We start from the raw sequence: 22262 nt of genomic DNA, 5'->3' as shown, positions 1-22262 counted from the left end.
TCAGGTGCACGCGTCGATTGGCCACTGCGGTTTTCTGTAAGCATTGGGGTATCATTAATTAGCTAGGGCGCTTCCTAAGCTCCTCCTTGGGCTTGCGGCTTCGTATCACTCTTTCTTCTTTACCATCCATTACATCCGTTGCAACGCCATCATACACCAACCCTTAATTCCTGCATCAGACTGCCATCAGCAGCTAGTTCGCCGACATGGTACCTCTTGGACGCGAGACTGCCCGTTGTTAGCATCGCCCCTAATGGAGGTAAGGTGTATATCAAGAAACAAACCTCCAAGTCAAATTACCCGTGCAGATCGTCTTGAGCGTTGCAGCTATCTGCCGTGTTCTGTCGGCGTCCGCCTGGCTCTGGTTGATCAACCTGCGCTCGCAGATATCGAAATGCCTGACCGCCTTCTCGATGTCGTCGACAACCTCTCTGATGACCGCTTCCAAGTCGCCGTCTTGGCTGTTCCAGAAGCGGACCGGCACCACGCTGAGAGCCCGCCCTTTGCGCTGCACATGTGTCAGTGGCTGCCAAGGTACATCAGGCAGAGTTCCTTACCAGCTCTTTCCTCAGGGATAGCAGGTCGTTCGTCCTATTGCACAGCTGTCAGCTTCCTGTCCATTTCAACCCGCGACTCTTGGACGACGAACAGGCCAACAATGATGGCAACCGACTGCAGCATCATCTTATACGGATGAGAGTTAAAGACGAACGGCGGCCATTGAAGGCCCGAGGCGAACCTTCTCTAGTCAGCACAAACTCAACTCGGCCCTAGACCATCTCGACACTCACTCTGCCAAAGCGCAAAGAGGGCCTGTGCCCGCCGTCTTCTTCCGAAGCATCTCATACTTGAGATCCGTCGGCACCTCTCCACTCTCGATATACCGCATCTCCTGCACCGTTGAGTCGATGTACTCAAAGAGGCTGACTCTCAGCCTCCGACGCTGATCTGGCACTACTTGTCAGCTCACAATTGCCGCACTTATCGCCCGCCCATATCTACCATTGTCGTACTGCTGGCATATCATATTCGCAACCGGCTGGAAATCCGAGATAACGGGTGTTGTCGCCGGCTCCTTGGGTCCCTCTGAGAGTCGGAGGTATTGCGCAATGTAATCTTTGGTTTTGGCGCGAAACTCTTTCGCCTTGGCTTGGCTCTCATACTCCAAGATCTCAATATAGTCATCGAGCCTACCCTGCCAGAGGACCATCAAAGTCAGGGTGCCGAGCTTTTCTCTTGAGACATTTGGCCAGAGGCTGTTGCGTTGTCGTCAACGAGTGCTGTTCAAGTGGATTTTGTGAAGACTCACCTAGCGGCAAGCAGCGTTGGGTTGGCCTCCGTGACGTTTGCTACATCTTGTGGAGAAGCATCACTGCACCATCAGCATTACCAAACATTTCGCGAAGAGCCAATGCAACTCACTACTTCTCGAGGAAGCCGTTGACAAGTACCTCGACATCGGAAGCGGAGACGTTCTTTCCTGACGGCCAGTGGCTGATCATCCGGCGCAGGTCAGGGATGACCATCACTTGGCCGTCGAGCTGACTAGCCGACTGCGCGCTCTCGGTGTGAGTGACTGCCATCTCTCACACTCAACTACCTCGTTTTGTGACTTTTCAAAGTTCAAGGAATTCTGTCTCGGGAAATGTGACTCTGGTGGTTCCTTCGAAGGGTGTGTGTGCGTCTCGTTTTGATGAGCCCGCGTAGTCGGTGTGGGGACATTGCGAGATTAAGTCAATGCTACCCAAGAACGGGTGGATAGGCGTTGATATAGGAAACTGACAGAGCACAACTCAATCACTTGCCGGTTGGCTTATGCCAGTGAATTCAGGATAGGCCCCAGAGCAGCCCCCCTGAACCGATCTTCGAATTTCGACAATCGGCCAAGTTCATTGGGCGGGGCGCGGGGTCAAGCGTGCGTGGTGGGAATCAACAAGGGTCGGAAGCTGTCAGTCAAAAAAGGTTTGAAACAAGCCTACTTGCTCGCCGGGCAATACTGGCTCGGTGAGCGTCGATGAATGATGGAGAATGCAATCAAGACGGCATTGAAACAAACAAAATGATGCTCACGAGTTGGCGGCATGGTGGACAGCGTCGTAAGAAGCCGCGATGCTGGCTCCAGTGTGGCATCCCAGGGTCCAAGAAACCAATCGCAACTATCAAAACTGGGTCGAGGACTGAAACGTTTCCACCATCCATTGGTAGCAGCCGCCGCCACGCTACCACGTGTAGCTGAACAACGGGAGAGGCCTCAACAACAGCAACTCAGTGGCTCCTACAGCAGTTCGCGAGTGAACTTAAAGGACAAGGACTAGCCGTATATACTCCTGGTGACTTGGCGGAATATGCCGCTATTCATTCATCGTGTCAAAATACGTGAATCCAAGAACGGGGATGCCACTCATCTCGTTACGAATCAACTTGTAGGGCTCTGTTCATCTGCGTTCTTCACTGCCATGGTGTGTTTGGCAACGACTCATTCACGCAACTGATCAACCGAACCTACTCCTATTAGATTTTCACACCTCTTTGTGTACTGAACTAGAACCGACGCTTGTTCAAAGGTCGTTGATAAAAGGGGTGATTCATTCAGGCTTTGAGTCTTACCCCAAGACCAGATGTTGACGCAGGTGATTCACTACCCAATCGACTCTCGCAAATCATTCCACAGTGCTTTCAAGCATTTAGATCCGAGAGTTTCTCGATATCTCCCAAACTTCTTGAGAGGCAAGAGTGGGATAATGGGAGCGCAGTGTATTGTTGGCAGCTCAACATTCTTACCGACTATGCCACTCACCACGAACTGCCTATTACAGGTTAATAGTCGTTCGAGGACATACAATCACTCACATTCGTACAAGTTTCATAGCATTATCCACCATGTCACTGACTTATAGGCAGCTCATCTAGATTGGCAGATCAGTCTTGTTCCGAGCTATAGCGAAAATCAGTTATGAGACTCCTGCCTGACTTCAGGTGCCAACATCTCGAGGAAAATATTATGTGCGTGGAATAGCTCTTGGCCGCACGCGAACAGTTGGCCTGATAGGTTGGTTTCCGGAAGAGATTAATCTAAAATTCTGCGGGAATCGCGTCTGCTCCTCGCCTAGGAAGTCCCACATCGATTGATTGCATCACGACGCCGGCGAGGCAAGCACAATCCCGTGTGAACCAGCAACCGGAAAGACCTAAGCATGATACATCTGGACATATGACCTCGTCCTCTATCGAACCCAGGTCGTAAAACTAATAGCTCGAAGTCGTCCGCCGAGGCTTGCTTATGTCCTGTTGGTAAGCAGTGCGAAATATCTTTGTGTTTTGGGTACGCCATGTTCTTTGGACGATTTCAATACCTCCGAGTATACAATCAAGGTCCATCTACAGAAGTCCTTTCTTTGAGGGGCATCTAAGGTCTTAAGGCTACGTACGGCGCCGAGAAACCTGCACTAGGCGTTTGTATGAGCCTCCCCCAGCCCTATATTCGTGCCCAGCTGCCGTCTAGACACTACATCGAACCATGTGCCTGGAATACCTTTCTTATCGCGGTTCCCCATTTTGCACTTATTCAACCCTGGATACGCCAGAGACAGAGGCTGCATCCGAAAGTCTTCGGCTTCTTGGCCCTGATGCCGCTTCCTACTGATCCGTACCAGCCAGTTCACCCATGTTCTGGCATCGAGCTCTTACCATGCTGATATTCCTATTAAGGCTGAATAATTCTCTCAGGAGCCTTGTTAAGGTCTCTCCCTCTGACACTAAGTCAAGTCAATTCTGAAAACTCCTCCTGTTTTGTGATCTTGGGCGAAGATAGTCAACTCGAGAGTCCCATGCATATTCGATCCACAGAAGACATTGCGCCTAATGGGGAGTGGGAAGTACTCACTCAACAAAGATCGCTCTCACCAGCGCGTCGTTGTTTCCATGCTCTGTCAAGCGGTCTATACCTATGATATAGCTCACACATGTTTCATTACCAAGTTTTGCCCAACCTCGCAAACTCCAATACCCTCTTCTTGGCGTAGAACCCCTATTCCAACTCACCATGATTAGGACAACGTCAACCAAGACCTCTTCGTCAATTTCCGTCCGCCCGCTTTCGCCTACCATTCGCACACCCCCTTGTTTAACAACACCATGAGGACCAGTTCCGACACCTTCGATTAGAGATAGTCGGCCAACTGGGACTTGCCTCTATCAAGATACAATGAGATTTCGCGGGAATGTTGTGCGCCAAAGAGCACGAGCGGTCCATTTCGGTGGCTGTACCTCGAGGCTTGTTCTACTCACACATCTCTTAGAACGAGGTAGTCCAGTCTCATTCCAGCGTGCTTGTAGGTTGTATTGTACCCTAAACATCGTCTAGCCCCTGCCTCATATGCGTTTGTTCCCGCCGAAGGCAAAGACGAAGACGTACCCTAGACCCAGAGATCGCCATCGAATCCGTAGTTTCGATTTCCGGGCCTCCCTGTTTGTATAACCTTGTCCGCTTCTTCCGCCCTGGAACATCGTCAGCTTCAAGCTCACAGAGAAGGGGCTGTTACTCTCTTGTTAATTCTGTGGCAATAATCAACCTCTATAACAGCCCAGTGATTAAAGCAGAAAGCAATGGGTACCTGATCAAATCACCTGGTTTTCTCCTCGCCAACATTCCTTCATCTATATCTGCGGCGTTAAACAGCTATCCTCAATCTCCAAACATGCACGCAAGCCTCTTAGGAATCTGCTCTTCATATGCCTCCAACCGCAGCTTAAAAGGAGTAAGCGAAGAGCTCTGAACAGTCAACTATACCACATACAAAGGCAGAATTAAGACCCAGCCCCGTTGGTCCTTGTTTCCGAAAGACTCCGCTCCGAGTGTTCCAGACCAGGGCAACCATCAACAATTTAAAAAGTCACAACATCTATACTTCAAGGAGTTCAAAGAGTCTTCCGCCTCAAAATTCCATAAACAGGAACTCCTAAGGTCTTCCATTGCTTCGCTGCTGTTATGTGGCTCGAGATCATAGCGGTCCAAAAACTAACAACTTTCCAACAAACCAAAGACGACCAAGCCCAAAGGCCCTCGTCCTCTCACAGGGTTAATGGCGAGAGCCCCGCAAATACCGTACAGGCAGAGTTACGTTATGGGTAGACTCGACCTCCCTTACCTATGAGCACAACCATCTCATGTACATAGGTGAACAACTGAGAAATACGGGAAGCACAGGGGTTGTAGACGGAATAGAGAAGCCACGAGACACCACAACCCCTTGGGGCTGAGTTCCACTGCCCCCTACTGTCAGTTTTGCCGATACTCGAGATCCTCGCAACGTTTGACGTAGTTTCCATCCAAACGAAGCAGGCCCGTATTGAAAAGAACAACATCCGTCAAAGGGAGAAAAGATCACGGCTTGAAGCTCCTTCCCGGCGCCCAAGGCAGAGATGATCCATGGTTGACGTTGATATCGCAGTGGGGGCCAAACAAGAGACACAAGAGCCAAGTCTGCAAATCTCAGGATTCTTCAGTGTCCCATGTTCATCTCACTCTGAACAAACACCTCAAGACTTGGCGGCAGATGAAAAAGCCACGCAGAGTAGACCCAGACAACCAGGTCCTTCACATCGTGCCACCGATGAACCGACACTACGAGACAACCCGAGCTCGACGGAAGCAGAGTTCAAGATTGGCATGAGTCTTTGCCGTCACACCAGACCAAAAGCCAACGTCTCTCTCTCGCCCCTTCTTCACTCTTCTTTCTTCTTGGCCTCACGAGTTCATCAAACCTGCACATCTCACCCTTAATCAAGTCCTCGCTCAACTCTCTCCTCTCGAGCTCTCCCGCCAAGGCGAGAAAAAAAAGAAAGAAAGAAAAAGGAACACAAGCCCAGCCTCGACAAATGCTCACAAGACCTCAAACCTCACGTTTCGAAAGCCGACGGTTACCGAAACCGCCCACGCTCTCGCCGACGCCAGGTCTCAAGACGTCACGCCCCGTTTTCGGGCTGGGTTTGACGAGCCCACTCCGGGCCTCGGTCAGGCCAGGAAAATCCACAGTCCCTATCTGGTGCCTGAGACCGACACTCACGTCCCAGACATCCGTTTGGATTTGACTCGTTTGACAGTCGCAAAACAAGCCTGTTCTTGAACAGAGATGTTCGTCTGGCAGTGTGCTCTTCCGGCTCTGTCTTCGTGCATCCTCGATCCTGTGGAACAACGTCATCTCGTCGGTGATCCCATAGAACATCGCTCCGCCGCCCCCAGTGGAAAAAACGATCGAGGCAGAAGGGAGTGCTTCGTCTGGACAATCATGGCGTGAGGGCTCCTTCAGAGGCCCTCCTCTCTCGCGCGAAGAAGTCTACCAGTATGACAAACCAAAGGGAAAAGCAAAAAACACCAGACTGACATGAAGAAGAAGAAGAAGCAAACATCTCACGGAACATCCACACAAGACCAGGTAACCAATATCCCGCTTACCTTCGCGTCGGCGTTGGGCTGTGGCTCTGACTGAACCCATGTCGCCGATCAGCCTGGGCCTCTGCCACACGTAACAAATCCCGATTATCGTCATTTCACCATCGTTATCGGTGACAGACTGCTCGGGCAGATCGCCAAGCCTGCTCTCCACCATTTCTTCGACGCCCGCTTCCCGCCTGCAGTCACCGGGGTTTGGGGCGACTAGCAGTGACCTCTCCACTACGGTAGATGGTGACCAGTCAAGGAGATGCAGCAGTACGGGCAAGATCTACAACGCCTTGGACGCCTCCTTCTCCACTAGGAGTGTTCAACACGCAGCTTTTCCCCCTTGATAGAGGCAACGAAAGGATTGCAGAAACCCTGGATTTGCCTAGGTGAGGTGGAGGGAGTCAGCCCCCAGCCACCGTGCCACCTCACGTTGTCATGATGCTCAGATCACAGTGATGATCCGCCAAAGCGAGAGATACAGCTCACTCTTCCCACGGCCTGATGAGATGTAGGCAACCATGTTCTATTTTCCAGGACGAAGCGCCCGCGTGTGAGTTGCGGCGTGGTCAACGGAAGACGATAGATCGGCCGCGGTGATTAAGGGGGGCCCCTCCTGCAGGGTCCTCGGGACGCGGGAAGTGACAGCTGTCGGCGAGAGCTTTGACGTCGGACGCCTGCAGATGTGTGCGACTTGCATAGCGTTTTTCTGTGTTTCTGGGTTACCTATCTGTCTCAAAAGAGGGGAAATGTCGTGTAGCCCTAGCAAGCATGTCTAAAACATGCCGATAGCCTCGTCCGACGTTGGAGAGAGACTTCGTTTCGCCCCATGTGCGCGGGAAGCAGGGTGATATTCGGCTCAAGCGAAGCGACAGGAGCCTCCCAAGGCAATGTTGCATGGTATCCGTTGCAGACCACCGGGAGAAGGGGGACTAGTGTTGTGCGGCCATCGAAAGCTAGCTTGGCATGGGCCACAAGGCATCCGTTGGCAATACATGAGCGCCGATAGGGAGATACGAAGTCTTGGTGCACATCGCGATGGCCTTACCTAGGAGGGCGCGCATAACGCTCTCTGGAGGTGATTCTGATAACCAAATGTGCGTTTCACTCCGGGAATTCCGCAGGGTAATCACCGATTGGATCGGTGGAACATACAGGTGGCTTCGGCTTCGTCTAACGCGGCATGTGGAATCTCGATATCGTATGGGTGGTGCTTTGATGCCGCCCATATCAGTCCTCAATCGCACAGACTGCATCGGCGGTGGGAGATCACCAAGGGCACGGCCGAATCCGCTCGGATTGGCTTATTTATGATGAGAGACTCGCCAACATAGGCATCTCCGGCTTCGTGGGCTGACATCGGATATACGGGTGCCAAGGGTGCCTGCCCATCTTGAGTGTTCCAAAGGCTAGAGCATGGGCTTTGCGGAATCTAGCGGTGCTGTAACGAGAACGGAGGCCGTTGACGATGGCGGAGTTGGGTCTGGGGAGACAACGGACCCGAACTACCGCCAATAGTTGAAATCTTATTTTCCGTCCACCGGCCTAAAAGCTCTGCTCGTGACCGAATGGCAGGTGAAGCGAGCGGGGCCAAGAAGAAGCTCTTTGGCGGCGGCGGTGGCGGGCCCATGGAAATGCTGCAGGTCCAGCAGATTCGACAGATGGTTCCTGCAGCTGGCCCACCGCTCTAGCTCACGGAGAAAATGTCGCGTATGAGATGCGCTGCGCGCCGCATACTGTATTTCTTGCACCCCTCGTCACGCGCCTGCGGAGTGAGCAGAATGGTGTTGAACGACGGTGGTGCAGTTTTGGATCCGTTGCTTGCCTTTGACTCTCTTAGGGACGAGCCAAGGTACATTTGGACAAGGCCAGGAACAACCCGAGCTAAGGCTAGGTACTGCTGCAATTGCTAGGGGGCGATCCTTATGGAATCGCATCCTGTCCTCCCACGTGTAATAGGCATGGGGAAATGAAAGAGCATGGACCAGCTCAGGGCAGTGCAGGCTCCAGTCCCGCCATACGCATCGTCGCTTTGGTTAGCTTTGTTCTCCTGCCGGGTTCTTTGGGAGCGCTGTTTGGTATGGCAAGCCTCAAGAGAAAGCCACGTTGTAATGGCGTTGTAATCGCCCCCAAAGTCATTGTCAGGACCTGTCATTTTAACCAGTGGCTGAGACCTCTTATACTGACAGCTCCGGGCCTGGCTCCCGGGATGAATCCGCGCCGAGACGACAGAAGTTGTCACCGACGCGCCACCATGACCAGAATCCCGAGGTTGAGCATCAGCTGTCTGCAGGTGGTTTATGATGTGATATTGGCAGGCCACAAACCAGACCAACGCGTTCCGTGATCTTCAGACCCAAGTCTCTCCTAGTTCAGTGAGACAGACAGGATGGAACGGGCATCAGCAGGCGAGAAGCGACTATGACGCGATATGCTTGGCGTCTGGCACTGCCCGGTTCAGTTGGGTGACGAAAGGTTCCAGGAGTTTGGCTACAGGCCACCGGCTCTGAGACCCGGACGTAGGCATCATGCTTCACGGACGATGGTCTTCTGATAACGCGTACGGGCCGCTTCAGCGGCCGCCGGGAGGGTCCTCCTTCCCACATGCCCTGCCCCGAGATAATATGTATTTGGTTTTTGGTCTTATCGGCATGCCCGGGGCCCTAGCAGGCAGCGGTATGTCTCATTGCAGAGCAAGCGCTCGGATTCGTGTTCAGCGTTCGAAACACACCAACTCACGGAAATGATCAGGTGCGATGGACGGATTGCACGGTTGGTGAAGGAGGATGACGAATTCCTGGGTGGCTTGGAGCATCGTATGATTCGAGGGTCCCGTCCCACTCCTCATCGTCCGCGCCCGAAGGCAGAAAGAAGCAGTGATCTTGGAGGCATTAGGCCAAGGATACAGTTTAGAGGGTACGGCAGTTGCTGGATAGGCCGGGGCACCCGTTACGACAAAAGGTTCTGGGTTTGTTCTCTCGGGCTTCCCCCTTTCCACCCGGTCAACCGCCCTCTGGAAGGCATGTGGGCCTGCCTCATCTGGCCAAGCGTGGCTGACTCCTGGTTTTCAGTCTATGTCCCTCTTCCAAAGTCGAACTGACCGTGACAGAGGGCACATAGAAAGGGGAGTGAGGGTGGCGCTCTCTGACATGCCGCTGTTTGTCTTTAACGAAGGCACCGAACTTTTACGAACTCACGGGCCACCGACCAGCTCACCTGTGGCTCGGTCGGTCAGCCGGTTGAATCAGGTTTGCATGAACCGTATCGATTCCTCTTGTTACAGATACTCCAAATGGTGAGTTGGGCAGATCTAAAGACGGCACACTGTTCGTATCTTGCAGTGACAAAGGCCCACGGAACTGCGAGGGTGTTGGTTGGTGCCTGACGGCGTCGTACTGCTGCACGTTTGACAACCGAGTCTGGTTTCCTTTTTTCTTTCTTTTTTTCTTCCTTCAGCGGCTTGTGCAACAGACGCTGGCTCTAGATGCAAAGCTGAAAAGCAGCCGTTTCAAGCCTTCCTGCGCCTCCTAGCTGCATGAACGATAGGGCGTCATGTCGGTTTCTCCTTCTGCCTGGCTGATATTTTTGCAACCAGGACAATAGGCAACGACGGCAGCAGAGGGCAAGTTTCGACTTCGGTCCTTGAAGTGGGCCCACGGCCCCAAGGTTGCATGTTTGGCGGTTCGTCCATCCGATCTTTTGAAAGAGAAGGAAGCTAGAAGCCCGGTGTTCTGTGCGGCGTGGCAATCCCGAATCTGTGGGCAGCGCTTCCCTGAAACTTCCAGAGTTTGCCGTGAGAGAACTTTTTTGATCTCTCGTTCATTCTCTGCCGTTGTAGATATTTCAGATTCTGGCCGGTCTCGCCAGAAAGGTAGATGCCTGGAAGCTCTTGCAGGGCGCGAGGCTGAATACCGCTGAGTTCTGTCAAAGGTCAGTTCGTTCGGCCTCCCTGCCAGGATGACTTGGTGAGAATTTGTTCCAGATGCTGCCACCGGCAATGCGACAGGTTAGAAGAAGGCCGCATGTCACCAACGACCGATGGTGATGGTCTTTCGCGGGGGTTTGTTAGTGTACCGGCTGGGTCTCGAATGGGCCTCTTTGCCAGGTCTTGGGGGTTCTTTCAGGCCGCCGGGGCGGCGGCGGCTAGGTAGGTTGATCTGCAAGGGAGATGTACTATGTACCAGGATACAAGACGGTTCCGCATGGGGACTCGGGATGTTAAGATGTCGTCCGTTGATGTTGCTGGTCGAAGTATGAACAAGTCGCAGCCATCTTCTCTGCAACAGCACACGATGCACCGCGAGGCAGCCTTTGGCTCAAATAACGGCTTAGGTCGGCGAGCTGACGCAACAGAAGGTGCGCACGGAGTTGTCCGTTCGTTTGGGAATGACGACGACAACGCACCAATACAAGAATGGAAGAGACGAGTGGGCGTTGGAGGCCGAGTGTCTCGAGTAACTAGCAAAGGAAATTGCTAGCTAGGCCGAGATGGAGGCACCGAACCCAGGCAAATGGGATTGCATTTCCTCCTGTAGTTAGCGGGTGGGATTAGCCCAGGCCACCTCCATTGTGTCACCTTGTCGATAGGTAGCTGCACGTACCAATCTCAGCAAGGCGGTGTTTGTGTGCTTCTAAAGGGGAATCCGGTGTGTAGCCGCAAGAGGCGAATGTCATTAAACGGTGCGAGCGGTCGGTGATTCGTGGCGCCAATCTCTGCACGTCCATTTCACCTATCTGGTGCTCTGGCGGTGGATTGACATGCGCAGATTGACATGTTGATAGGAGGGAGAGCAGTGGCCAACACAGAAGCAGAGGCGGGCACGGCACGTATCTGGCAGTCGCTGTGATGGTGGCTGTAGCTGGGAGTTGGGAGTTGGGTAGCAGAGCCGGCCATCAATCTTTGGCAACACCAGCATCAATATTAACAACAACAACAACAACAACAACAACAACAACAACAACAACAGCATCAAAGATGTCGTCGCTCTCCTCACCCCTGACGAACGTTCGGCTGCTGTCCTTGGCTGCTCCTGCCGACGGCGATAGCCCACTGTCAGCTCAAGGTACGTACCTCTAGATGGAGAGGTTAAGAGGTGGAGGTGGGAGGAAGGTGCGACTGTGGGGTGGGTGGATAATCCCGTCACCTAAGCGGAGTAGGTGCAGCGTGACGACCCTCTTTTCTCGGTGCAGCAGTCGCAGCAAGAGTGGCAGCGGTCAGCACCCTCCTTCATTGGCGTCAGCAGCAGGAGGAGCGATGGAACCCCTGCAGAATTCTCAAACACACTTCTGGCATTGCAGCAGGGCGGGACCAGTCATCGTCCCATCCCACACACTTGCATCTTCTTCTGTCGGCTCCTCTCTTGTGGACAAATTTCTTTCTGGTCACGACACTCGGGCAAGACGTTTTTCTGGAAGTTTGGGACAAAGCACAGACAACCGTACCAGCAAAACTGTTATCTGACCAACAAACCCCCGAGGCACGCATGCATTTTCGACGCGGCATTAGACGGGACTCTCAACATCATCGCCCTCACTCTCTGGCTCGCTCGATACGGTCCGAGGTACCCTGCTCCCGACGCAAGAAGTTCGGTTCCGACTCATCGCTTGAGAAGGCGACATGTTGGCCAGCTCTGGCGGACGTTACACGGCCTACATGTCCCTTTCCAAGACACCGCAAGAGACATGTGCGGTAGAAAGACATGTCTGTCGCCCCAATTCCGCATTTTCGAGCGACTTACGTGAAGTTGTCAAACCATTGCTCATGCTTGGAACCATGTTTCGCGTGTGACCGCCTGGGTTGCCAAAGGAACCGCCCTGCCGCCGTTATGGGCTCGACGGCTTTCTTTCCATGAGATGGGCATTTGCTATGTCTTCTCCTGCCTTGGCAAAATGGAGAGGAACGCTAGCCATCACCAGCAATTGTACGAGGCTCGCGCTGCCCACGAACGTCGTTGCCCGTTGCCTGTTGGGCAGCAGTCAGAAGGCACTCATCATCACTGCCAGTTCTCTAGGGTCGCTACGCCCGCTGGCGGCCTCAGCGATGCTCCTTCAGGCTTCATTAGCCAGCTGCCTCGTCTTTGTAGGTATCCTACGTGCCTACCCTACCTACTCTGAACAGCCATGTACACTAGGTAGGTGCACTAGGTACTACCCCGGTACGTACCAGGCGTCGTCGTTTCTGCCCACATCGCCTGAAGCCAGGAACCGCTCCGCATCGCACGCACGAGGCAAGGGGCTTCCTCCCCACCTTCCTTCTCATCCCTGTCCGGAGTGCCCTTCCACGTCCCCCCTCCATCACACACGCGCCTTCTCACTCATTCAATCATCCGTGTCGCTCACCCATCCACTCCTGCTATCACTCAACTCATTCCACGTCTCCTCTCTCCTCCTCAGCTGCTTGCTTCATTTGCCATCCGCCTCGATGTTCCCACACCCAACGCGACTTCGCGCCTGGTCGGAGTCGGGCCTGGATAGCAAACACTCACCACCTTTCTAAGATACGTACCGACCGATGTGACCTGCATAAGTTTTCCAAACCCCGGCCAGGGACTCCCGTCCTCGTCGTCCTGGATCAGGTTCATCATGCTTCCCCATTAAGCCTTCACACCCTTGGATCCCCTCCATCATCCATCCACTTTGCTCCTCCAACCTTCATACTCCAATAATGCCAATCCCACCAATTTGTGCAACATTTCCACTGTACCAGCTCGGGCCTGTCTCTGCCCACATATCTGCCTCTGTCTCTTTCTGGCTTCGCACCTACTGCACAGGAAGGCAAGGTACATGCGAGAACCCTCCCGTCGTGCCCTGAAAGTGGGTGTCTGATCGCTCGCAGCCTGTGCCTTGTGCCTGTCCATCTGCTGGTCCTAATTGATCCCATCCCTTTTATTCCCGGCCTATCCATTCGTACCTAGATTTCTGTGCGTCTGCATTACTACCGTCTGGTCGTTCGGGCTATACAGACTTGCCCCCCCCCCCCCCCCCCCCCCCCCCCCCCCCCCCCCCCCCCCCCCCCCCCCCCCCCCCAAGTCGCACTTGTTGTACTTCTTTCTTGTCCTTCCTCTCGCACGTTCTGAACCGCCGCCCTACGCAGTCCTACCTCGTTGTAGGCACCTCCCCCTCCTTTCCTTTTGAGTCGGCGGCCTATCTCTCTACTTGGGGCCCACCTTACCCCAGAAGACCCCCGTCCTCATTCCACACACAGCCAGCGCACATTCAACACTCCCTCTCTCTCTCTCGCTCTCTCGCTTTCACGCGCACGCACACACTCTCTCGCTTTCACGCGCACGCACACACTCTCTCGCTCTCCAATCGGCTCCGTTCTGCTGTTTTTAATCATATCCTCTCCCTTGTTTTTGCTTCTTGAAAACGCCAGACAGACAGACACAACTTGCCAGCCGTCAGCATCGCCCCCTCATACAGTCTCAAGGGAGTCTCCTCCTTCTGCATGCCAACCCGACCCCCGAAAGAGGGCTCTCACCACCACCCAACGGACCCCAAAGCAGCGCAAGTCCCCGGTTATCTGACTGGATCTGGAACCTCGCCGCGCTCCTAGGCTCGATTTTAATTTGATCACCACCGCCCACACATTTGCGGCCGCGCCTGTCAAAGCTAAAACAGCGCCCTTATTTCTCTTGCCGCCCTATCACATCCATCAAAAGTAATATCCTTCGGTCTGCCCCCCCCAACGAAGCTTCCGCTCGAAACACCACAAAAAACCAACCTCACATTCTCGAAGTCTGCCATCTTGGGCTCTCGCTTTTTTTTTTCTCTCTCTCTCTCTCTCTCACCCTGAGACCGACTCATCCACATCTGCAGGCTTCCTTTTGGGTGCGCATCAATCAGTGTTTCGTGGCGTTCGCTGGACGACTACCAATTGTGCCCGTACACATACAACACAACGCACTCGTAGCAGTCGTTCACACTCTAACCGAACCAGTTCCCGCACGACACCCACGACTCGCTTCGACTCGCCTCTCTCGTTCGTCGCAGTTCTTCCCCCCCCCTTCCCATTCTGCCACCCCCCCCCCCCCATTTCCCCTCGCAGCCACGCCGTGCGAACCGCTCTCCTTTCTCTCGTGTCGCAACGACTCTGTAACAACAACTCCAGTTTTTGGATCCCGATCGGATTTCCCTCCCTCAATTCACGCTGGATCCCAACGAGTCGCCTTGCCAGTCACCTCAGACACAGTTGCACCGCATCTCGACCATCCAGCCGTAGACCGATTCACCAGCTCCTATCGTCGTAACCTCGCAGGCGGCATCGAGACCCCCTTAACCATAGGGGCTCGCTTGGGCGACCTGCCTCCTTCGCAAATTCCTCCTTGCAGACGATCCTCAACATGTCCGTTATGTTGCAAACGCCTTCTCGAGCTTCGACCGCTTCGTCCTCCTCCTTCCAACCGCTTTCCCGCCAAAACACAATGTCCTCTTACGATGGATCGCGGTCCGCCCGCCAATCGAAGCGGTACTCCATGTCCGCGTTGTACATGTCCATGTCAGCGAACGAGACTGACCTTGAGATTGAGGATGACCTGGCCAAAGGTATGCAGAACAGCCCTTGCAATAATTTGGCTATCAACCGCTAACCCTTTGTTCCATAGCCCAGAAAATCCTTCGCGAGTTGAAGTCCAAGATCTCCTCGCAATCGAAAAAGAACTTCGTCCTCGAGAAAGACGTGCGATATCTCGATTCCCGAATTGCTCTTCTCATTCAGAACCGAATGGCGTTGGAGGAACAGAACGAGGTCGCTAGTCACCTTGAAGACGCCACCGATATGCAGGAGGGTGCGTTTCCTAACGACGACAAGACGCAAAAGTACGGCAATCTGATGTTCCTGCTGCAATCCGAGCCAAGACACATTGCGCACTTGTGCCGATTGGTGTCCATGTCGGAGATCGACTCTCTGCTGCAGACTGTTATGTTCACCATCTATGGAAACCAGTACGAGAGTCGCGAAGAGCATCTGCTCTTGACCATGTTCCAGGTTTGTCGCACAAGCCATCGCACAAGAACCCATGCTAATCTGTATCAATAGTCTGTTCTCACATACCAGTTCGATAACACCCCCGAATACTCGTCGCTTCTGCGCGCAAACACCCCAGTGTCGCGAATGATGACGACCTACACACGCAGAGGACCGGGTCAAAGTTTCCTCAAGTCAGTCCTGGCTGATAGAATCAACAGCCTGATTGAGTTGAAGGATCTCGATCTGGAGATTAACCCTCTTAAGGTTTACGAGCGCATGATTGAGCAGATCGAGGAGGATACCGGCACACTGCCAGCTTCGCTGCCCAAGGGCATCACCGCTGAGCAGGCGGCCGAGAACCCGCAGGTCCAGGCCATCATTGAGCCGCGCCTGACGATGCTCACCGAGATTGCTAACGGCTTCTTGACGACCATCATTGACGGCCTCGAGGAGGCTCCCTACGGCATTCGGTGGATTTGCAAACAGATCCGCAGCTTGACGAAGCGCAAGTACCCTGATGCTAATGACCAGGTTATTTGTACTCTGATCGGCGGCTTCTTCTTCCTGCGATTCATCAACCCTGCCATCGTGACACCAAAGTCGTACATGCTCATCGACGGTCAGCCGGCCGAGCGACCGAGAAGAACACTGACATTGATTGCGAAAATGCTGCAAAACTTGGCCAACAAGCCCTCGTACGCCAAGGAGCCGTACATGGCTAAGCTGCAGCCATTCATTCACCAAAACAAGGAGCGCATCAACAAGTTCATGATCGACCTGTGCGAAGTTGGAGATTTCTACGAGAGCTTAGAGATGGACAACTATGTCGCTCTCTCGAAGAAGGACTTGGAGTTGTCCATTACGTTGAACGAAATCTACGCCATGCATGCACTGATCGAGAAGCACAACGGAGAGCTTTGCAAGGACGATAACTCACACCTGGGGATCATCATGTCGGAACTCGGAGGTGCACCCGCGCAGGTTCCCCGCAAAGAGAATCGCGTTATCAATCTTCCCCTCTTCAGCAGGTGGGAGACGGCAATCGACGACCTGACTGCGGCACTCGACATCACGCAAGAGGAAGTGTACTTTATGGAAGCCAAGTCCGTCTTTGTGCAAATTATGCGGTCGATTCCCTCCAACAGCAGTGTTGCGCGACGACCTTTGCGGCTGGAGAGAGTCGCTGACGCGGCGGCTACAAGCCGAAACGACGCAGTCATGGTTCGCAAGGGTATCAGGGCCATGGAGTTGTTGTCGCAACTGCAGGAACTGAAGGTCATCGATAAGAGCGATCAGTTCGGCTTGCTGCGTGACGAGGTTGAGCAGGAACTGCAACATCTTGGATCTCTCAAGGACGGTGTCATTCAGGAGACGAGCAAGTTGGAGGAGGTCTATAAAACCATCCGCGACCATAACACATACCTCGTGGGCCAACTGGAGACGTACAAGAGCTATCTCCACAACGTGCGGTCCCAGAGTGAAGGGACGAAGCGAAAGCAGCAGAAGCAGCAGGTCCTTGGGCCATACAAGTTCACCCACCAGCAACTGGAAAAGGAGGGGGTTATCCAGAAGAGCAACGTCCCAGATAACCGGAGGGCCAACATCTACTTTAACTTCACGAGCCCCCTGCCGGGAACCTTTGTTATTTCTCTCCACTACAAGGGTAAGTCGACGCGATAATTCGCTGCAAACAAATCGTGCTGACTATGACGCAGGACGGAACCGCGGTCTCCTCGAGTTGGACCTCAAGCTTGACGACTTGCTTGAAATGCAGAAGGACGGTCAAGACGACTTGGACCTCGAATACGTCCAGTTCAACGTCACCAAGGTCCTCACTCTGTTGAACAAGCGATTCGCAAGAAAGAAGGGTTGGTAAACGCCAACAAACGGTCTCCCAACTTTCGACTGTATAACTTTTCCACCCGGAGATACCCTCGACTGGCTTTTTCATGGAATTAGGCGTTCTCGGCATCTCTTTGAAACCTGATACCACGACGTTTTCGTCTTCGTCTTCGTCGTCGCACCGCCCTCGACTTCCCGCACCAGCATTTGTACACACTGATGCTTCTTTACTCGCTCTTATGAATGTCCCCTCGCCACGGCTGCCCTTAAATTCACTTCTCAACGATCTCGCTCAGGAACCATACGCACACCGGCGTTTTACACCTGGTCTCTTTTGCATTCGCCTGGGTCTTTCTTGCGCACTTGCGTGTCAAAGCGACAAAATCTGGACTAAGTCACGTATACGATTACAACCGTGGATACGGGAGCTTGATTTTGTTTTTCCCCTTGCGTCTTTTTTCGTCTTGCACTTACAGGCGAATCAATGGCGCGGCTTGGAGGCTTTCTCGATATACCTGCTACGTTATTTTAATTGCCCTCGTGCGGCCGAAGCCGAGAGGTTCACATTGTGCTTCTAGTTGCAGGTTTTGTTTTGTTTTGCAGTCTTTTTTTGGTCCACGTCTTGATGCGCGGTGACTGCGCGGGTGTGTTCGGCTGGTCCGGCGGCTTTAGTGTGTGTCCTCATTTTCGTTTTACTTGATGTCTGAACGATACGGTAGAAAAGAGGGACGAGAAGAAATGGAATGACGTGGATGATTCTCATCTTTTGACGCTTGCCCCCTCCCCCCTTTATTTTGTGATGTCACTATCATATTCTTGGTCTTTGGCTTGCGACTATCTGCTTGTTAGCGATGAACTTCTTGGACAGAAACCATGCCTGAAATCTGGCTTCCGCCTCATTGCCAGATAAGGCGTTAAACTTTATCCGGTGGTGTGTTGATGGACATGCTATTTAGAGAAGCAAATAAGAAAAGTCTGGACTGCTCGTCAACCTGTGTCCCATCCGATATCCAGCGCAGGGGAGAGATGACGTGAGACACCCACAGCCTGCCACGTTGCTGATGGTGTGCTCCTGGTGCGTGTGTTTCAGAGTTGGTGGTTGCAAGACGACGGCGAAAGTATGTTGGTTGGCACATAGTACTTGGGTTTTTGGAGTGGGTGTGGACGGGTGGGCGGGTGCAAGTGAGGCCAGTTGTGTGTTAGTGTGTGGAGGGTTGAGGGTTGATTGCAGGAAAGAGAGATGGCAGAGGGGGGGGGGGGGGGGGGGGGGCATAAGGCAAAGAGAGGGAAGGGTTGCTGGTAGACGGGAAGTGTTGACAACAACCATAGCTGGGTGATGTCGTTATCGCCCCTCTCGTTTGCTGTGGTGCTAGGCAGTCGGTGGAAGTAATAGAGTTCGTGATTGAATTTAGCCTTAATCGGGGTTTAATGTCCTGGTGCGGCGGCGGGGGTTGGTTTGTCGGCTGATAAGACAAAGGCAATCACCCGTGGGAAACCTGACGAAATGGTTTATTACGTCGTCGTGGAGGGTTGCGTGTTGTGGATCAGGTCGAAGTTTGAGACGTCTACGGGTATAGACATCAGAGACCACAAGTAGGTTTAGGCAGGGACGATGATGCACATAGTATCTGCAGTGTTTGAACTGTACCGAGATGAACGCATGCTTACTCTCGAGGTAGTCGACCAGGAGTTGGAATAGGGTGGTAGGTTGACGAAGCCCAGAAGGGAGAGATGTTGACTTGGAACGGGAAAAGTTCCTATCAGATATTTGCAAAACTATTTCAGGAGTATTCTGATAATCGTTTGACTGCGTCCGGTGCCTTTTGTACAACAACTCCTCTTTTGCCCCGGACCGCACGATAAGGCAACAGTCCTGGGTACGTTCAAACCGGATGCGCTGTCCCGAGCAAACCGAGAGAAGAGGGAAACACAACTGTCAATGGAAAGCATACCCTTCTCCACAAGGCGTTCATCCACTTGCGCCCTTCAACTTTTCGACAAACCCATCCGAGCGTACCTCTTTGCGATAGAGTTCTCTGCTTGACGAAGTAGATGAAGGTTCCGTCTATTTCTGTTGGGACTTGGGAATACAGTGTGAGCGCAAGAGCCTTATCGCGGTGATTTATCCTGATCTCCTCGAGTTTGTCTCTTGTCTCCCGCAGTGTATTCGCGCATGGGGGCAAGGTTCTCGAATATCACGGAATTGGGATCTGATCTCTGCAGATTTCATGCCCTGGCATTGGTACATGTTGATGCTTGACCGAAACAGCGTATGTTTTTCCTCGGACTGGACGTTGTGTCTGTGATCAACAAGCACGAAGGAATCGATACGGTTCATTATCTGGTCCTCCACAGGTAAGCCACTGCCTTTAGGTTCTCCGTGTACATTCAAGCAAATGCAAGCCCTTTCTTTCCAAGCATAGACAGGGTCCGATTCTGCGTTGGCTTTTGTATAAATGTAACAGCCTGGAAGGTCAAAGTGGAGAGCACCTTTGTAGTCCTGAACCAAGCCATTGAAATAGAAGACTTCACTTTGGGCCATCAGATGTCTGTTGTGGCTATACGTTATCCATTATAAGCAGACTTTGTTTGCCAAAGTAAAGACTGGGGGGTATTTCAGAAGCACAAAACGCACTATATCAAACCAGGTATTAAACATGACCAAACACCATGGTCTCACCGTCCTTGCCCATTCCTCCCCTGCCTCCCTTCGTGCTGCCTTTGCTTAGCCACCACGGTCTCCAATTAGACCACGAATCCAGTCCCAATTCCTTATTCTGCTGATATTTCTCTTCACCCGGCGGCTGCGGCTGCGGCGGTTTCCGGCTTGTAAGCCGCCTCTTCCTCCTTGGCCTTACCTCTGCCGCAGGTATAGCAACCGCCGGCGGGAGCTTGTCCCCGCTCCCGTCATTCATAAACCAGCGAAACGGCCACGTGAGGGCGGCAAAGGTGTGCCTCGCGAGCGAGTACCCCGCGCGCGTCTGCAGAAGGATGAGGGCCAGGATGAAGGGCACGCAGACGCAGACCATGGTCACTGGGAACCGCCAGTCTTGCGCAGGGATTGTGAACTCTGTCATGCCAAAGACGGACTGTGACGTTTACGTTAGATTCTGCAAAAACCAGAAAAGGGGCGAAAAGAGGTCGACTTACAGTCACAAACGTCAGGGGGAGAAACACCATGGACCCCAAAGTCAACACCTTGATGTTATCGCCCTGCTCAATCGCCCTCCTCGACTCCTTGATCGAGCTCCCGCTGAAGAGCTGGTCCCTCAGGTTCTCAATCTCCTTGCGCGTCGCGGCGTTCTTGGCATGTACAGTCTCCAGATCCCGGCACGCCCTCTCCAGGTCCGACCGCAGCGGCGCCATCTTGTCCCGGTATGCCTTCCCCTCGGGGCTATCCGGCGACGGGTGCGGCCACAGCGTCTGGTGCTTGCCCTCCCAGAAGTCGTCGGGGAAAGTGTCGCGGTACGCCGCGAGCATGGCGCGCAGGCCCTCGTTGACGACGCCCAGCGTGTTGTAGGCCCAGAAGTACCGCCGGATGTAGGTGAAGTGCTTGTCCTCGAAGAGCAGCTTGTCGCGCAGGCGAGCGTCGAACATGAAATCCGTGGGCGGCGTGATGAGCTTGGCGATGCGGGCGTGGAGGGCGAGGTTCCGCTTCGTCGCGTCGCGGTACTCCGTCACCAGGGCGTCGAGGAACGCATACGGCCCGGAAGGAAAGTTCTTGCGCGCCTCGGCGTCGCCGCCGCGGAGAGTGTGCTCGTCGTCCGGGAAGGACTGGATCGAGAGCAGGTGCCACGGCGCAAAGGTGTCGAAGAGGAATCCTTCTTGCGGGCCCTCGCGGCGGCGGGTCTGTTTTACGGATTGGCGCGGGGCCCCTGAGAGCGAGAGGGCGAGGATGGAGCTGCACTCTGAGATGTCGATGTGGTCCCGCGACCGGCGGTCTGGAGGGCGCTTGTCGTACTTCTGGTAGGGGGCGGGCTCGAGGCCGTCGCCGACGACGGTGTAGTACTTGAAGACGAAGAAGAAGCTGCGTTGGCGCAGGTGCGAGGGGGAGGGGTCGCGGGCGAAGGCGCGGTGGACGTGGGCGGTCGTCTTGCCGTTGTTCTCGTGGTCTGTGATGAAGTGGTTGAAGAGCTCCGTCATGTCGAAATAGGGGGCCATGGTCATGTGCAGGGCGCCGAGCATGAGGGCCGAAGGCTCCTGAAGGATCGTCACGAGACCGACGGCTTGGCCGTCTGCGTGGATGCCCTTGAGGGCGTTCCATACTGTCGGCGCGTCGACGATCTGGCTCGGAGATGGGACAATGTCGGACGCAGCGCCTCGGGGCTGACGGTCTAGTTGCTTGCCTACGGGACGAGGGATACCTTCCTTGCCAACATCATATAGTTCAAACGTCGAGCTGACGTATCCCTGGCTTTCATAGGCGGCAAAAGTCTCAAAGTCTGCGTTCTCGTCAATCTCGCCCTGTCGCTTGATCACATCTGCCAGGCCAATAGCGGCGCCACCAGTGAAGTCGAAGTACTTGAGATGACTGAGAAGCTGGTTGTCAGTCCAAGATACTCGTTCGATGAGCTTCGAGACGGATGGAGTGAGACTCCCGTCAGAGCTAGTCGCGCCGCGGGGACTGTGATGTCCAGCAAGGGGAGATACTCGACGTCGAGTTCCGAGTGAATCGAGGCCGGAACATGTGATGTCTCGGCATCGTTGGGTAAATGTCGCTTCTCGATCGATTCAGTGAGAGTTGAGCGACGGTCACGACGGGCGGCCGACGGGAATGTCGCCTCGGATGAGAATACCGGGCTCTGGACAGGACTCTGATAGGGACTGTGAGAGGGCCGGCGTAACGGCGATAACGTGTGGCTAGTTGCTCGGTGCTCTGATCTTTCCCTCACAGCGCTGGCTAGAGACTCGTGAAGGCTTCGTAGGCTGCGGAGGTATTGCTCGTGGCTTGCCTCGACGGCCCTGAGAAGCTCTTCGGGAGTCTGGGTTGACATGATGAGCGGTCTTCAAAAG

At 53.8% G+C, this 22262-nt stretch overlaps 2 protein-coding genes across 2 annotated transcripts; one reads left to right on the top strand and one right to left on the bottom strand.

Moving 5' to 3' along the window:
* Window positions 1-271: 271 nt before the first annotated feature.
* On the bottom strand, window positions 272-1583 carry ColSpa_03489 (uncharacterized protein; the record flags this gene model as incomplete). The annotated part of the gene is made up of 6 exons (XM_049269701.1): window positions 272-508; window positions 558-591; window positions 792-948; window positions 982-1256; window positions 1310-1372; window positions 1423-1583. The coding sequence occupies 6 exons, from the start codon at window positions 1581-1583 to the stop codon at window positions 272-274; spliced, it is 927 nt and encodes a 308-aa protein (XP_049125658.1).
* A 13279-nt stretch (window positions 1584-14862) lies between these two features.
* Window positions 14863-17283, top strand: ColSpa_03488 (GTPase-activating protein; the record flags this gene model as incomplete). Its single annotated transcript, XM_049269700.1, has 4 exons — window positions 14863-14983; window positions 15043-15425; window positions 15477-17070; window positions 17123-17283. The coding sequence occupies 4 exons, from the start codon at window positions 14863-14865 to the stop codon at window positions 17281-17283; spliced, it is 2259 nt and encodes a 752-aa protein (XP_049125657.1).
* Between the last annotated feature and the right edge of the window lie 4979 nt (window positions 17284-22262).

Source organism: Colletotrichum spaethianum (assembly GCF_022836535.1).
Source record: "Colletotrichum spaethianum MAFF 239500 DNA, contig07, whole genome shotgun sequence".
Classification (NCBI taxonomy): domain Eukaryota; kingdom Fungi; phylum Ascomycota; class Sordariomycetes; order Glomerellales; family Glomerellaceae; genus Colletotrichum; species Colletotrichum spaethianum.
The sequence above is the reverse complement of the archived record's forward strand: the minus strand, read 5'-3'. Positions and strand labels throughout refer to the sequence as shown.